Source organism: Habropoda laboriosa, unplaced genomic scaffold, assembly GCF_001263275.1.
Source record: "Habropoda laboriosa isolate 0110345459 unplaced genomic scaffold, ASM126327v1 scaffold99, whole genome shotgun sequence".
In the NCBI taxonomy this organism is placed as follows: Eukaryota; Metazoa; Arthropoda; class Insecta; order Hymenoptera; family Apidae; genus Habropoda; species Habropoda laboriosa.
The window spans coordinates 92,873-109,034 of NW_017100239.1; the positions used below are offsets into that span (position 1 = coordinate 92,873).

General features: G+C 38.1%; 1 protein-coding gene across 1 annotated transcript in view; it reads left to right on the plus strand.

Moving 5' to 3' along the window:
- LOC108571860 (putative glutamate synthase [NADPH]) overlaps positions 1 to 9,929 on the plus strand; it is an 18,103-nt gene extending 8,174 nt beyond the window's left edge. Inside the window, exons 10-33 of the mRNA XM_017934008.1 lie at positions 92 to 197; positions 1,141 to 1,265; positions 1,721 to 1,873; positions 1,956 to 2,055; positions 2,175 to 2,509; positions 2,605 to 2,845; positions 2,939 to 3,076; positions 3,512 to 3,697; positions 3,790 to 4,076; positions 4,168 to 4,333; positions 4,403 to 4,594; positions 4,638 to 5,003; positions 5,132 to 5,466; positions 5,561 to 5,699; positions 5,782 to 6,095; positions 6,206 to 6,365; positions 6,446 to 6,612; positions 6,713 to 6,978; positions 7,119 to 7,516; positions 7,707 to 7,952; positions 8,049 to 8,216; positions 8,298 to 8,408; positions 8,527 to 8,683; positions 8,759 to 9,929. Of these exons, the coding sequence (XP_017789497.1) occupies positions 92 to 197; positions 1,141 to 1,265; positions 1,721 to 1,873; positions 1,956 to 2,055; positions 2,175 to 2,509; positions 2,605 to 2,845; positions 2,939 to 3,076; positions 3,512 to 3,697; positions 3,790 to 4,076; positions 4,168 to 4,333; positions 4,403 to 4,594; positions 4,638 to 5,003; positions 5,132 to 5,466; positions 5,561 to 5,699; positions 5,782 to 6,095; positions 6,206 to 6,365; positions 6,446 to 6,612; positions 6,713 to 6,978; positions 7,119 to 7,516; positions 7,707 to 7,952; positions 8,049 to 8,216; positions 8,298 to 8,408; positions 8,527 to 8,683; positions 8,759 to 8,895 (4,993 nt within the window). The 3' untranslated portion in view covers positions 8,896 to 9,929. The remainder of the gene's footprint in view (positions 1 to 91; positions 198 to 1,140; positions 1,266 to 1,720; positions 1,874 to 1,955; positions 2,056 to 2,174; positions 2,510 to 2,604; positions 2,846 to 2,938; positions 3,077 to 3,511; positions 3,698 to 3,789; positions 4,077 to 4,167; positions 4,334 to 4,402; positions 4,595 to 4,637; positions 5,004 to 5,131; positions 5,467 to 5,560; positions 5,700 to 5,781; positions 6,096 to 6,205; positions 6,366 to 6,445; positions 6,613 to 6,712; positions 6,979 to 7,118; positions 7,517 to 7,706; positions 7,953 to 8,048; positions 8,217 to 8,297; positions 8,409 to 8,526; positions 8,684 to 8,758) is intronic.
- The last annotated feature ends 6,233 nt before the right edge of the window (positions 9,930 to 16,162 follow it).

The window sequence follows — 16,162 nt, forward strand, 5'->3', positions numbered from 1 at the left end:
AAAACGAACAAGAAAATATAGTCACAGATGATACTAATGCGCGACAATGAGGTGGTAATACAAAAGACTTTTTTAAATTTTTGTTTGGCAGAAACGGCCTGCGCCCATCGCGCTTCTACGTCACTAAGGATAACATGATGGTGATGGCGTCCGAAGTGGGCGTCTATGATACTCCGCCCAGCAATGTAGTCCTGAAGGTAAACGAGGAAATAAACAAGGCATCGATTAGGCCTGTAGGCCACCACTGGAGATCTTTTTTAGCCCAATTAGCACTTACCCAGCAATCGGTCATCCATACGCGCTTCTTCTTTTCTATATTATTGTCAACATGCAGAATTTCAGCTTTAGGAGGAACATTGCACACAAGCAAGGAGAGAAGCTTTCCTTTTCTTTCAACGCGAGTTGAATGCAGTACGAGCTAATAGAAGAACGCGCACCAAGTCCTAAAGTAGTATCGAACAACGGACGTTTCTCTTTCTACTTCTACACAGTCCATACCGAACAAATCTATCATCTGCTCGATCCTTTATGCACGATTCCCACCCTCATTTTCTCTGTGTGTTAAATTCAAATTGATCTACGAATGAAAACGTGCGTGTGTGCCTGTGTGTGTACGTATGCCCATTCTTTCTATCCTTGATAAAACAAATTATATTCGCAAATACAGCTTGCATCCTATGATTCTGCATTCGCGTTAGCACTAAACAGTTCATGAAGAACATCGAAGCATGCGTACCGACGTTTCATCGAAGAACTTCGCCATACTTTATTTAATTAATCTTGCAGGAGGAACAGCTCGGTAAAAAGAAATCACTGTCTAATTTAGCAGACATATATCTTGTATTCATATACACTTCCATTGTGTATATCATTTTCAAATGTATGAAATAGGAAATCATACGATATTTTGTTTATTTTCTAACATATATCATATTATATTACATATATGTATATGTATAGATATATACGTACATACATACGTACATACATACATACATATATTACATAATTGTGTAATTAATCATTTAGAGATTAGGTTTATATAGATTTTTAGGATCTTCATCCAGTACTGTCGTATAAATGTTGAATGGTCGTGAATATTATCCGAGAATGATTATTTGCATTTCGTTTTATTTACAGAGTCGTTTGAAACCCGGAAGAATGTTACTAGTCGACACACACGAGAAGAAAATTATAGAGGACGTTGAACTCAAGCTGCAAATTGCTAGAAGTAGGCCTCACTCCAAGTGGGTGAAAGATCAGGTATCCTCCCTGTTTTGTTTTTCATCGTCATCTTCATATTTCATACATTGTTGCCTCTTCTCTCACGTTCAATCTCTTTACCTCTGTTTATCTGCATACGCGTTACTATTACTGTCATCACTGTGATAAAGGGATATATTTAATGAAAAAACTGTTCGTTTCTTTCTTGCAAACAATCTTATGTGATGTGATCATTCGTGCTGTATCGCACACAGATGGTGAGTCTTCAGATCCTTTATCTCATGTTTGCTTTATTTCTATATTTTACGGATGCACTTCTAGTCAATTTTATACGATACCACCGAATACCGGTTTAGTCAATTATCCATATGTAGTAATAAGCACAACTTTATGCCTACTTTATCACATTTTGTACACAGATCAGAATGGAAGATCTTCGCGATGCTGATGCCGATTGTAGAAAAGCATCGAACGCTGTCGAAAATAGGGTGATAACTGTCACGGAAGAAGTAGCCAAAAGGAACGCGATGAACGATACCAATCCGATATCCGCTGTGAATCGAGTTTGGGGAGGCGATAAAAGGCTGTCCCTTTATGGATACACCCTTGAAACCATTAATATGCTTCTTTTGCCGATGATGCAGTCCAAGTATGTGAGAAATCTATGAAATTAGGTATATGTATCACGGTGCTGTACGTATTATATTTGAAATTGAAAAATTACTCTTCAGGAAAGAAGCATTGGGTTCCATGGGTAACGACGCGCCACTTGCTTGTCTTTCTCAATTTCAACCGCTTATCTACGAGTACTTTAAACAGTTGTTTGCTCAGGTAGAACAGTTTTACTTATAATGAAGAAAAATAGAACCCTGATTATCATGGAAAGCTACAATCCACCTTTCTTTCTTCCTTTCTTCCTTCCTGGTTTTCTTGCAACAAATTTTTCTTAGGTCACAAATCCTCCGATAGACCCGTTCAGAGAGAAGATCGTAATGTCGATGCTTTGTCCTATCGGGCCTGAAAGCAATATCCTCGAACCAAACGAACTACAAGTGCATCGATTATTTTTACCACAACCGATACTCTCCTTGGAGGACCTTGAGATAATCAAACGAACGAAATATCGTGGATGGAAAACTAAAGTGATCGACGCAACGTATCCTGTGGAAGATGGTCCATCTGGATTAATGAATACACTAAATCGTGTTAGTCAAGAAGCTAATCGGGCTGCGAAACAAGGTTATCAGTTTCTGGTTCTCTCTGATAGGGAGGCTGGTCCGGAAAGGTGTGAGAACACGCTCCTATTATCTAATCCTATGTATTTGCTTTCCTTGAATGTATCGACATTCAACGATATGATGTTCCGTTGTATGTTACCAGGGTGCCTGTGAGCAGCCTGCTGGCATTGGGTGCAGTGCATCATTATCTAATCGAAGAACGACAACGTATGAAGGTTGGTCTCATTCTGGAAACCGGTGAGGCTAGAGAAGTGCATCACATTTGCTTGTTACTTGGATACGGGGCAGATGCCATTTGTCCGTATCTCGTGTTCGAAATGGCAAGAAATCTTCGAGCAGACGGTGTACTCGATTCGTCGTTGACCGACAACGCTCTATGCGCGGTAAGTTCGTCCGCATTCTTTGCATTTTGCACTTTCTAACGATTGATGTGAAACCAATGAAACACAGAGAAGAGAACGAGAATGTCGTTTCAGAACTATGCCGTAGCAATGGAGAGGGGTATAGGAAAAGTAATGGCAAAGATGGGAATCTCTACGTTACAGTCGTATAAAGGAGCTCAAATATTCGAAGCAGTCGGTTTATCTGACCAAGTTATCGAGAAATGTTTCAAGGTACGTTTTCTTCTAAGCATCTCCACAACGATTGAAAACGATGTGATGGAAGTGTACGAATGATTATAAACTGGATCCAATTAATGAATGCGATCAGTTGTGATTCAACATTTTTAATGACGTACTGTATATACATATGTGCATTATACATATTATATATGTATACATATGTGCATTATACATATTATATATGTATACATATGTGCATTATACATATTATATATGTATACATATGTGCATTATACATATTATATATGTATACATATGTGCATTATACATATTATATATGTATACATATGTGCATTATACATATTATATATGTATACATATGTATATATGTACATACATATACATCACCACAGCGTATAAGTATTATATTAGTGATGCTTCGTTATTTTTTCTTTTCAAATTTCCCGTCCGTTACTATTTATACAGGGCACACAATCTCGCATCGGTGGAGTTACCTTTGATATTTTAGCGAAAGAAGCGTTTGAAAGGCATCAAATCACGTACTGGAGAAAACCTATGGATATGCTTGTTATTCGAAATCCAGGCATTTATCATTGGCGATCTGGTGGAGAAAAACATATAAACGATCCAGATAGTATTGCTAATTTGCAGGTAAATTTGCATAATAGTATTATTTAATAGTGGTTGGACTTTTTGTTAACGTAAAAAAATACTTTTCTTCTTTTTGCGCACAACTTTCTTAGGATTACGTAAGTTCAAAGAAACAGAACGCTTATGCGAAATACCAGAAAACTACGATGGAAATGGTGAAAGCTTGCACGTTACGAGGTCAACTGGAACTAGTAGAAAGGACAGAAAACTCGGTACCCATCGAACAAGTTGAGCCAGCGTCTGAAATCGTGAAGCGATTTGTAACCGGAGCTATGAGTTTTGGAAGCATTTCTATAGAAGCACATACGACTTTAGCGATCGCGATGAACCGTATCGGCGGTAAATCGAACACCGGTGAAGGTGGTGAAAATGCTGACAGGTAATTTGTGTTATACACGCACAGGTGGTGCTCATGTGCTCGTAAAGGATCAACTGATAATGTCTTACATGGTACTAAATCTGTCATTCAGATATCTGAATCAAGATCCAGAGTTCAACAAACGATCGGCGATTAAGCAAGTTGCCAGCGGTAGGTTCGGTGTAACCTCGAGTTACTTAGCAAACGCTGACGATCTTCAAATTAAAATGGCACAAGGAGCAAAGCCTGGAGAAGGAGGCGAGTTGCCTGGTTATAAGGTACGATAGAGAATAACAAATGAAATTATACGTACATCTGTATAATACGTGACCTATGTCCTCACACAGGTTACCGCTGAAATCGCTGCGACGAGACATTCGGTACCCGGCGTAGGTTTAATTTCGCCACCTCCACATCACGATATCTATTCGATCGAGGATCTTGCAGAATTGATTTACGACTTAAAGTGCGCAAATCCCAATGCGCGTATTTCTGTCAAGTTAGTGTCGGAAGTAGGAGTAGGTGTAGTCGCAGCAGGTGTGGCAAAGGTAATGTTTCTCTTCTTTCTTCCTTTCTTTCTAGATATGTGTATATGATGTGCTTTTTCTTTTAATTTTATATCATATAAAATATGCCGGGTTACCGTGGGAATTAGGAGTTGCGGAAACCCATCAGGTTTTAACTTTGAATAACCTTCGATCACGTGTCATCGTTCAAGCGGATGGGCAAATGCGTACAGGATTCGATGTAGTGGTTGCGGCTCTTTTAGGTGCTGACGAATTTGGTTTTAGTACCGCACCTTTAATTTCTATGGGTTGCACCATGATGAGAAAGTGCCATTTAAACACCTGTCCTGTGGGTATTGCAACGCAAGACCCTTCGCTTCGAAAAAAATTCGAAGGAAAACCGGAACATGTGATTAATTTCTTCTTCGCATTGGCAGAAGAGGTGTGTATATGTTCCGAGAATAGAAATATAGGAATTATATTTCCTACAATTGGATAAGTGTGTTTGTTAGGACAGATGCGTTAAATCACATCTGTCAGGTGCTAAGTGATCACTTGTTTTCTTATTAGGTACGTTCGTACATGGCTAGCTTGGGATTACGTAAATTTCAAGATCTAATTGGCCGTACAGATCTGTTGAAAATACGCAGTGATATCTCGGTAGAGAAAGCTAAAACGTTAAGACTCGATAATATTTTGCGTAATGCACTTGAACTCCGACCAGGAATAAATATCCAGGGGGGATCGGTAAAACAAGACTTTCAATTAGAAAACAGATTGGATAATCATGTGATCGAGTTGGCCTCGGATGTGTTAAATGGAAAAAAGGATAGTGTTGACATCGAGTTAAATATTAATAACGAGAGTAGGGCATTTGCATCGACTTTGAGTTATCGTATCTCAAAGTAAGTGACTCTCTCTCTCCCTCCCTCTCTCTTGATTCTCCGAAACTTTCTTGTTCACCAAATGTACTCCTAACTTCCCTTATTTTGTGCGCAGATTGTACGGAGAAAAAGGACTTCCAGAAGGTAGCATCAACATAAAAATGAAAGGTTCTGCGGGTCAGAGTTTCTGTGCTTTCATGACGAAGGGCATTCACGTTACTCTAGAAGGAGATGCCAACGATTATGTTGGCAAAGTAAATAATTCCCTGCGGAGAATATTATCATCGCTGTTGTGTCACACCCAACACTCTTGTTATTTATATTCGTACTTTTTAGGGTCTGTGTGGAGGAGAGATCGTTATATATCCACCAAAGGATTCTATATTCAAGTCTGATGCGAATGTAATCGTTGGTAACGTTTGCCTTTATGGTGCAACTTCTGGCAAAGCGTACTTCCGAGGAATCGCTGCCGAAAGATTCAGTGTTCGTAACAGTGGAGCGACAGTTGTGGTCGAAGGCGTTGGAGATCATGGATGCGAGTACATGACTGGTGGTTGTGCAATTATTCTAGGACTTACTGGACGAAATTTCGCGGCCGGGATGTCTGGTGGTATAGCCTACGTGTTAGATGTAGACGGATCGTTCAAAAGGTACAAGCTGCCATGAGGATCGAGTATTGCCCCCACTCCGCGCTCTCTTTTCCACCTTTTACCATGCGTATTACAAGCATACATATTTGACCCCGTTACTTTTTACACAGCAAATGTAATCCTGAAATGGTGGAACTGCTTCCTTTAAATAAACAAGAGGATATAGCATACGTGAAGGTACTTTTAGACGAGTTCCTTGAGAAAACCGGTTCTCTGGTAGCTCTAGATCTTTTAAAGTTGTGGCCTGAACCAACGACGCGATTCGTTAAGGTAGTGTGTACAGTACTTTCGATCGATCGTGTGTGTGTGTGTATGCTGATTACTACTAACATTCTTTTACTTCATCAAAGGTATTTCCATACGAATATCAGCGGGCGTTGAAGCAACTCGAAGAAGCTAAACAAGTACAACCGATTCTGAATGGAAATTCTCACGATCAGTTAAACGATCGAGTTAAAGATATCGAGGATGTTGTTGCAGATGTTGATATGGAACAACGTAAATTGGATAAAATAAGGTACAATTAGCTGGATGGAATAGACTTTGTCAGACAAATTAGAGCTCGTCTTTCGATCCAACGGCATATTATTTTATTATGATTTGTACATTATTTTTAGAGGATTTATGAAATATAAGAGACAAATGAGCGTTTATCGGCCGGCGGAAAACCGAATTGCCGATTGGGATGAAATTTACAATTTTCAAGGAGTCCGTAAAGGATTGCGTGTACAGGCAGCGAGGTGCATGGAATGTGGCGTACCATTTTGTCAAAGTAGTCATGGTTGCCCGTTGGGAAATATCATTCCTAAATGGAACGATCTTGTTTTTCAGTCGAATTGGAAAGAGGCTTTAAATCAATTGCTACAAACTAATAATTTCCCTGGTACGTGTAACTAGAATCTAGAATTATAAAAGTTGCTGAAAGTGATGAAAAGTCAATTAATAGTATAGCTTGTATAGCTTTAGGCGAATGATTGACCTGCTTTTATATTAATTCAACGAAAACGTGTCGTATGCATTTAGAATTCACAGGAAGAGTTTGTCCTGCTCCGTGTGAAGGAGCCTGCGTGTTGGGTATATCGGAACCAGCTGTTACGATCAAGAACATCGAATGCGCGATAATTGATTACGCGTTCGAGCAAGGTTGGATAGGACCGCATCCACCAACAACAAGAACCGATCGACGAATAGCCGTAGTTGGCTCCGGTCCAGCTGGTTTAGCAGCAGCTCATCAATTAAATAAGGCGGGCCATCTGGTAACCGTTTACGAAAGAAACGACCGAATCGGGGGTTTGTTGCAGTACGGCATACCAACTATGAAACTATCGAAACAAGTTGTGCAAAGAAGAGTTTCTCTTCTTGCAGCAGAGGGTATAACATTTAAGACGGGCGTTGATGTTGGAAAACATATCTCCGTTAAGGTGTGAAAATCAAATTTTTCAGATTTATAATTACATTACATCTACTATGATTGTCTCCATCATCGTCATCGTCGTCATCATCATCCATCATCATCATCATCATCATCATCATCATCATCATCATCATCATCATCATCATCATCATTACTACCACCACCACCACCAACACCAACCAACTCTTTTTCTGTAGGAATTACACGAACAGTACGACGCAGTTTTATTGTGCACTGGTGCAACTTGGCCAAGAGATTTGCAAATACCAGGTCGACATTTGGAAGGTATTCATTTTGCTGTAAGCTTCCTGGAACATTGGCAGAAGAAACAAATGGGGAACGATGCTCCGCTAGATATGCGACTGATGGCTAAAGATAAAGATGTCATTATAATAGGTGGCGGTGACACTGGTTGTGACTGCATAGCTACGTCTTTACGGCAGGTGCAATCACTCGTCCATTTCTGTATTTAGCTCACGTGCCTTCTTCAAACTGAAGAAATTCCTTATTTCTTTGATTACCTCATATTATCTTTTCAGGGAGCCAAAACGATTACTACTTTTGAAATTTTACCGGAACCACCAAGTAAAAGAGGTCAAGATAATCCCTGGCCCCAATTTCCGCGTGTATTTAAAGTGGATTATGGTCACGAAGAAGTTTCGCTTAAGTTTGGCCGAGATCCACGCCAATTCAGTACATTGAGTAAGGTGTGTAAGAGTTTTTAATTGCGCACAAAATAATTTCAATTTGACAACATAATTCTCTTACATTTTGTATGCTTCCCATAGGAATTTTTAGACGATGGTAATAGCCACGTAAGTGGCATCAAAACAGTATCAGTTTCATGGACGATGGAGAACGGTCGTTGGAAAATGGAAGAAATTCCTGGAACAGAAAAGGTAAGAGAATTAAAAATACACGAAAATGTACATACATACGTGATTCATAACTATACTTTTTCCTACCTTCTTCGGTTCTTTTGCTCTTCGTTTTTCTTTTCTCATTTTTCGCAAGTAGGTATACAAATGTAACCTGGTTTTACTCGCGATGGGTTTCCTGGGTCCAGAAAAATATATCGCGACAGAGTTAAATATGATAATGGATGAGAGAGGTAACTACAAAACACCGATCGGTCAATACGAAACAAGTTTAGCTGGAATATTTGCGGCGGGAGGTAAGTTTTCGCAACGTTCTTATCCTATTCTTACCTATTGGTGGTTAACTCGTTACATACTGTTCTTCATTATAGATTGCCGGCGAGGACAGTCCTTGGTGGTGTGGGCGATCACAGAAGGTAGACTAGCCGCAAGAGAAATAGATTTAGCCCTAATGGGAGAAACTGGTCTTCCTGTATCCGGTGGTGTTATAACCGGTGTTGTGGCTTAAAACGTGAATGTTTGCCACGCGCCGTCGTACGTCCGTTCGAACTCGATGACTACTTCTCTTTTGTCCTTTTTTTTTTTCCTTTTTCCTAACATGTTCTCCTTTGCCTTCCCGTGATGATTAAGTCATGATGTAAAGAACGCGATCGATGCAGTACGGTAGGTAGGAGGCTAGTAGTACTGTTTAATGAGCAAAAGAGAAACGCGAGAACAAGAGAAAGTGAAGCAGTATTATTTTATCGCACGTTCTCTCGCGATATCGAAAGCATCGAGAATCGAGGTGTGTGTGTGTGTGTGTGTGCGCACGCGCGCGCGCGTGTGCATGCATGTATGTGTATGATTGCGCGCGCGCGTGTATGTGTGTGTGTTTCGCTTTGGGAATCGCCGAAAAGTGACAACCGAAGTGCGAGAAGTTTTGCATTTTTGTTTTGAGTTGTATCACGTCGTATCACGAGTTGCCATCCCGTCCGATGTTTATTCGTTTCTGTGGGAGAGAATAATTAAAGGAGTAGCGCTCTAAGCTGCATCAAGAAGAAATAATCGTAGATCTACCTCGTATTCTCCTTTATATTTCTTGCTTGTTTCACGAGGTAATACGAATCACTCTATGCGATTAAAATCGGTTTTAAAATGTAATATGACCAATACAATTTCAGCGAACGACCATACGTCGAATGTTACTTATATTAACAGAATCGAAATAAAACCTGTAAACCGCATTTTTTGAAGCTAGTACTAAACAGTGCAAAAGTTTACGTAAAAGTAGCATTTTGTATTCGACCTCGCGGTGTTTTTTCTTATTTTTTAATTTGTAGCTTTTAGTATGCTATCGTCAGTACATCGTAGTACAATGTGTACGCCACACGAATATGTACACATAGACTCACTTTAAAAAAAATTTATTACAGGATATTTATTTTTCAAAACACGCATGCATACACTCGCGCATATACGCACGCACAGTGATAAAATGCGTATGGAATTTCCTTGATTGTAAAAAACTTTCATACACCGACAAACTGTATCCGTTTGTTACGCGTATTATTGTACATTCTATAGGAAGAGAAAATAAATACTTTAAGACAATAAATACGTAAAGAAAAAAATAAAACGTTCAAGCGTATTAACTACATACAATTTAATTTGATAAAAAGTATAACAAGCCCCATGATACGTAGTAATAATTCGATCTCTTTCTAAATAATGCAATATTAATAAATTTATAGTAAATTTATTACTAACGCTAATCGCATTAGCACCCAATGACCCTTCAGAGAACGCAAGCGAAATGATGAGTGGAAAAAGAAAAATGAACCCTTTATTAAGTCCGAAAGAAAGCACTGCATGTACTTGGCTGGAGTATCGATTCTTAAGCATGTTTCATTTGATCATTTCCGATGTTCGAGAACCAATGTGGCAAGAATTTGTGCGAAATCAATTAACGGAACATCGCATTGCTGCCATTCGGGAAGAAATGTTTAACCTCACGATCACGTGCATTCATAGGAAAGGTCATTTCGAAGAGAAACTGTTCGAATTTAGCAGCCTGTGTGTTCGTACAGCTTGGCTACGATTGTTCGACGTAACTATCAATTTCGAACCTTTTCAAGTTTTCTGCAGTTTCTATTCTCTCCAGCCTTAGTTTATTTTACAGTGGGCATTTTTTAGGCTAGATCCTTATTGGAAATATGACGTAACTAGAAGAAGAGCAACGCATTTAATTATTGATGTCAAACCACAACCACCACCGATCGATTCTTGGACATGTGGAAAAGTACTGGGAATTTTTGTTCAAAAATGTTCCTTGCCGACACTTTTTTCCCCATCGCCAGTAATAAATGCTATGAGATCTACATTAAGCGACCATGAAAAAAGTAGAACCATACAGCAGCAGCAAGCAGCAAAATCAAAAAATATCCAAACGAAAGAATTTAAGGAAAGGAAAAGAAGCATGAGTCAAAGGAGAAAGGCAAAGACGACAACGAATGTACCTTCCGAATCAATAAAGTTCAATATGATGACTCGTCATCGGGAGAATAAAACCACAGATGATATATAGGATAGACCAATCATCTTAAGGGCCTTTTTGTCACACGATCTGAAGTACTGACATCGTTCAAAACCACTGGTTTTGAAGCACACTCTACGCTTGAGAACGGCGTTGGACAAAAGGAATGATATTGGTCAGGAAGTATGTACATAAATCCGGAATGTAGCGTCCAGGCAAGATTATGCATGTACATTGTTACTGTGTTGTCAATACACTCTTGGATCACGAAACGCAAATGTGCATGAATGAATTCTGATTCATCCTAAATAAGATTCGAAATTCTGTTTCTTTTATTTCGTTTCCATTTCAATTCCTACCACTTAAAGCGCAACGATATAATACTAGTCGCAGTCGATACAGTAAGGTGCGATACGAAAATGGTTAGGTTAATTTTTAAATGGTTAATTTTTGTGCAATTTTTGTCGAAAGAAGGTGATATAAGTACAATTAATAGTTGCCGTGGTATACGGGTAGACAAGGATAGCACTGTTTAGAGCAATGAGTTAGACAAGGAAAGATGTAGGGATAGAGAAGGATAACACTATTTAGAGTAATGTGTTAGACAAGGAAAGACATAGGAATAGACAAGGATAGAGGGGGCAAAAATGGCCTGCGAGACTAACGCCATCTTGCGCCTAGTGATGCGAACTACGATTTTTTAATAGGAACACAGAATATAAACAGAGGTATTAGACAAGGAAAGCAATAGTGTGCAAGAAGGATAGAGAGAAAACGTTTCCTATTGGTCCGCGAGCCGTAATGGCAGCCTCCCAGAAACTATATAAAGTTGGCCAGGGAAAAATCATTAATAACTGAATAATTACGATGAATTTGTGAACTTTTAACATTGAAGAATGAAGAGTGCGTCTTTAGCAGCTTTCTCATATAGCTTTTAGTGCACTAGACTCTTTCGACAATTAGTTATTATCAATTTTAGTACGTGATGTCGGGAGCGATATCACACACCTTTACGGTTTTTCAATAATTTCATAGCTTTCTGCTCAATTCTCATATAACTCACTGTATGCGTCTGAAAGGCAACTCCTTTGGCTATATTCTCGTATAATTTTTATTAACGTATCCTTTATGGTTTGATAGTTATTTAATATTCTTTGGAAGAGTATTACACCCGTTGTATTCAATCGTAACACATTTTTGTTATTGCAATAGATATGCGTGACTAATTATGCACTTTGAGGCATGTAGAATGTAGAATGGACTTGTATCTATATGCTGCAATTAGTTTTGTAGCCATAAGTGGTGTACTTTATTAGATATTAGCAATTGTTTATAACAGTTAACTATACTCTAATACGATGAATAGGGACTCTTTCATATAATGTTTAATAGCTCTGAAACTAAACCGGATATGTTAATAAAGGAGTTGTCTTTCAGACGCATACAGTTAGTTGCATCAGAATTTAGTAGAAAGCTATGAAATTATTGAATAACCGTAAAGGTGTGCGGTATCGTTCCCGACATCACGTACTAAAACTGTTAATAACTAATTATCGAACGGGTTTAGAGCATTAAAATCTATATAAGAAAGTTGCTAAAGGTCCACACTTCATTCGTCAATTTTAAAAGTGCACACTATCATCGTAATTATTGAGTAATTAATGAAAATGATGGAAAAGTGTTACGCTTGAATGCGACGAGTGTAGTACTTACCCAAATAATGTTTAATATCTCGAAAATTACGACGAATATGTTAATGAAAATTCAGTGAGAAGCTAACTAAAGAAATAGCCTTTCGAACGCATGTATGAAACTGCATAAATTATTTGTACAATGCTACGAAATTAAAGAAAAACCAAAGGGGTATGCGGTACCGCTATCGACACTCCGCACAATAATTGTTAATACCTAATTACTGAAAGCATTTAATATAACAAAATCTATATCTGAAAGTTACTAAAGGTCCGCACTTCATTCTTCAATTCTAAAAGTTCACAAAATAATGGTAATTATCGAGTTATTAATGATTTTTCACCAACCGGCTTGACTTAGGACCTGATTGGCGGAGCTCAGCAACCAGTCAGCCAATAGGAAACGTTCTCTCTATCCTTGTCGCACACTGGTGCTTTCCTTGTCTAATACCTCTGTTTATATTCTGTGTTCCTACTAAAAAGTCGTAGTCAGCGACACCAGACGCGAGATGGCGCTAGTTTAACTTTTCACACTTTCTGTCCTTGTCTATCCTTATATCTCTCTTTGTCTAACTCATTTCCCAAGTGTTATCCTTGTCTACCCTCATTCCTTTTCTTGTCTAACTCGTTTCTTCAGTGCTATCCTTATCTACCTTGCCTCTTCGCTATTGCTATCCTCGTCATTTTTATTATATTCTACTGATACTTGTAATACATTTTTAATTGCTTCAACATTACTAATTGTGTAAATAGTAAAATACAGTTTAGGGCATATTTTGAAATACTGTTATTATTGAATAATTAGTGTTCCTTGTTACATAATAATTCTATTTTAAATTCTAATCTACTCGATTATAATTATATGGAAGTCTTAAATAAAATTGTTGCATGCTTTAACTTAATAAAATAGCTTAATTTGTTAATTTCATATTGAATAAACAATTGCATGCTGCAGGCATTTTAATAATTGAATATTGATAATTTATAATTTTTAGTTCCTTTAACATGATTTATGCAAATTGATATGGACATGGTGTGTAAGGGAAAAATAAATATGTAGACTGTAAAATACTGTAAGACAATACTGGTATATTGTAACTTTTTATAAAATACATTTTGTACACTTATCTTATAATACATATGATTTTTGCATCTGTCAATTTTTTACCATCTTCGATGGTTGGATTGTACGCAATTCCTAAACTCACCGCTTTATATCGTAAAGGGCATAACAAATCCTTGAATTTTTTACACAATCGGTATTTCAGAACGTTGGACACAAGAATACATTATATATGTACTTAAGTAAGTACTTGTGTATATAAATAGATGTTAGGTCTATCCTGTACTTCGTCTGGGGTTTATATCGACGAAAGGAAAGGAGAGAAGAGAACTGATTATGAGTGAAATTGGGCAGGTTAGCATTGTTTTCGCTTGTCATTGGCAAACACTACTTTTGAGTACTGTTTTATGTTATCTTAGAACAAATTTCAAAGAGAAAAACCAACTAAAAAACCCGAAAAATAGACGCTAAAATCATTATGCCGTACTGCTCCGCAGAATAAAAGTCTTGTACGCAATATTAGCAATTGAACACGACGAACTCTTGTAATGTAGAAGAAAGGAAGTGATCGTCTATTTACAAGAAGGGTCATTCATAAATAATTAACAACTTTTATACAGATATATTAAAATTAATTAGAATTAACATCACATACGAAGAGTCGAAGAAAGAATTAGACGTTTCGTAAATCCGTAACAAGTTGATCGATAAAAGGATAGTACCGGTAGAAGCGGCGGGAGGAAGAGGTAGAGAAAAATATGGAGGAAGAAACTTAACATTTCAATGCAACGTTCAAAACTGGTGTTGTAATATATTCGGCGAACACAAAAGCATAACGCATTTTGTCTGTCGCTCAATTTCCCGCCATCTTTATCTAATTGTAAGCAAAAAATACTCGACGATATACATATTATGTATAAAAAAATTAAATACACATATATAGTCCGCGTGCGCGCGCCCACATGTCTGTGTATGTTTATTCTACATGTTACAATTCTAATGTCTTTTTGTTATTTTTAATTGTTTAACGAAGTACAAAATATACGTAACAGCGTTTTATATTGTCTCCTACATAATTAATACAATCATGAAGACCGCGTGTTTGTTCTCTTACTCGTTTTCTTTGTTGTCACAGCAACCACAGGAATATCTTGTTTTGTTCTTGACTATATTTAACCCGTGAAACTTGTTTAAGAATAATCGCGGTCATTATTCGATACAAACTGTAACGTTCGATGTGTAACATCTCCAAGTTTCTTCATCGTTCCGACTAATTCTGAACAGATATAAATATTATTTGAAAAATTCTAACGCTGATCAGTCTTATAAATTCATAGGCGTGCTTATACGCTCTTTGCTGGGCCCATAACCGTGTTAGGTTTTTAGAAAACAAGTTTATTTAACAAGGGACAATCGCATGTTTTACATACAACTCTCAAGCACCCCCCGGTTAACTTAAAAGACAGTCATACATCAACCAGCTATAGAGATCATTGCTGGTTTGACCCCGTCCCAGTGAAGATGCAACGATTATTAACTCTTGTAACAACTATCAACGAGAAACGCGACGAATTTTTCGTCCGACGGAGAGAAAGCGAGAGGGACAGCTGTCTGTCCTTGTCTGAGAGTTGTATCTTGAGAGTTGTATGTAAAACGTCCATTGTTAAATGAACTTCTTTTGTAAAAACCTAACACTTGCATATCCTTTCATTTTTCTCGAATGTGATAATTTCTTAAATTTCGAAAATAAAACGTATTTCGTTTAAGTATCGTGATTCCAGAAGATGATGACGATGATGATAATAATGATAATGATAATAATAAATCGACAATGAATTAATCTTAGTTTGACAAATTGTGCCTCGGCATTATAGCTATGGTATTATATATTACATATACGGAGTCCAGCATTATACCTGCTGATGAGAGATGACAAAATACTGTAGTATCGGGGCATCCATACCTACCAAATAGGAAACCGACAAGGGAGAATAGAGAGGGAGTAGTTGGCGTAGTGCGCAAAGCTGCTAAGCCGAAGGTCCCTCGAAATTTTTCCGTCGATTCCTACAATACAGAAAATCAAAGAGGAGATAGGCGACCGTTTAAATCGTGGCTGTGATGAGCCCGGATGGCACTTAGTATAGCAATTTCTTAACACAACTACAAAAATATAAATTACCGAAACGGTGCCTGTGTATTGGGAGATGGTGTCATGGAGGATAATGTACATATAATGTATAAAGTGGCCCCACCCAGGGGGGCTGAGGCCATTCTAGAACGGTTTTTAGCTTCAAAGGCTGAAACAGGCCTATTGGCGTGAGTTTTGTTATTGGGAGCTGGGGTACGGCTACATGCCCTACAAAGATGAAAAGGCATTGCTCCCAGAAGCGAGGAAGTGGCTCTGACCACTTGGTGAGATTTATGAGCACGGAGTGGCCCTGCCTAAGAGAAAGACCAGCATAAGGATTGGGTGAAGAGTGTCCGGTGGATGGAGGGCAGGTCTGGTACG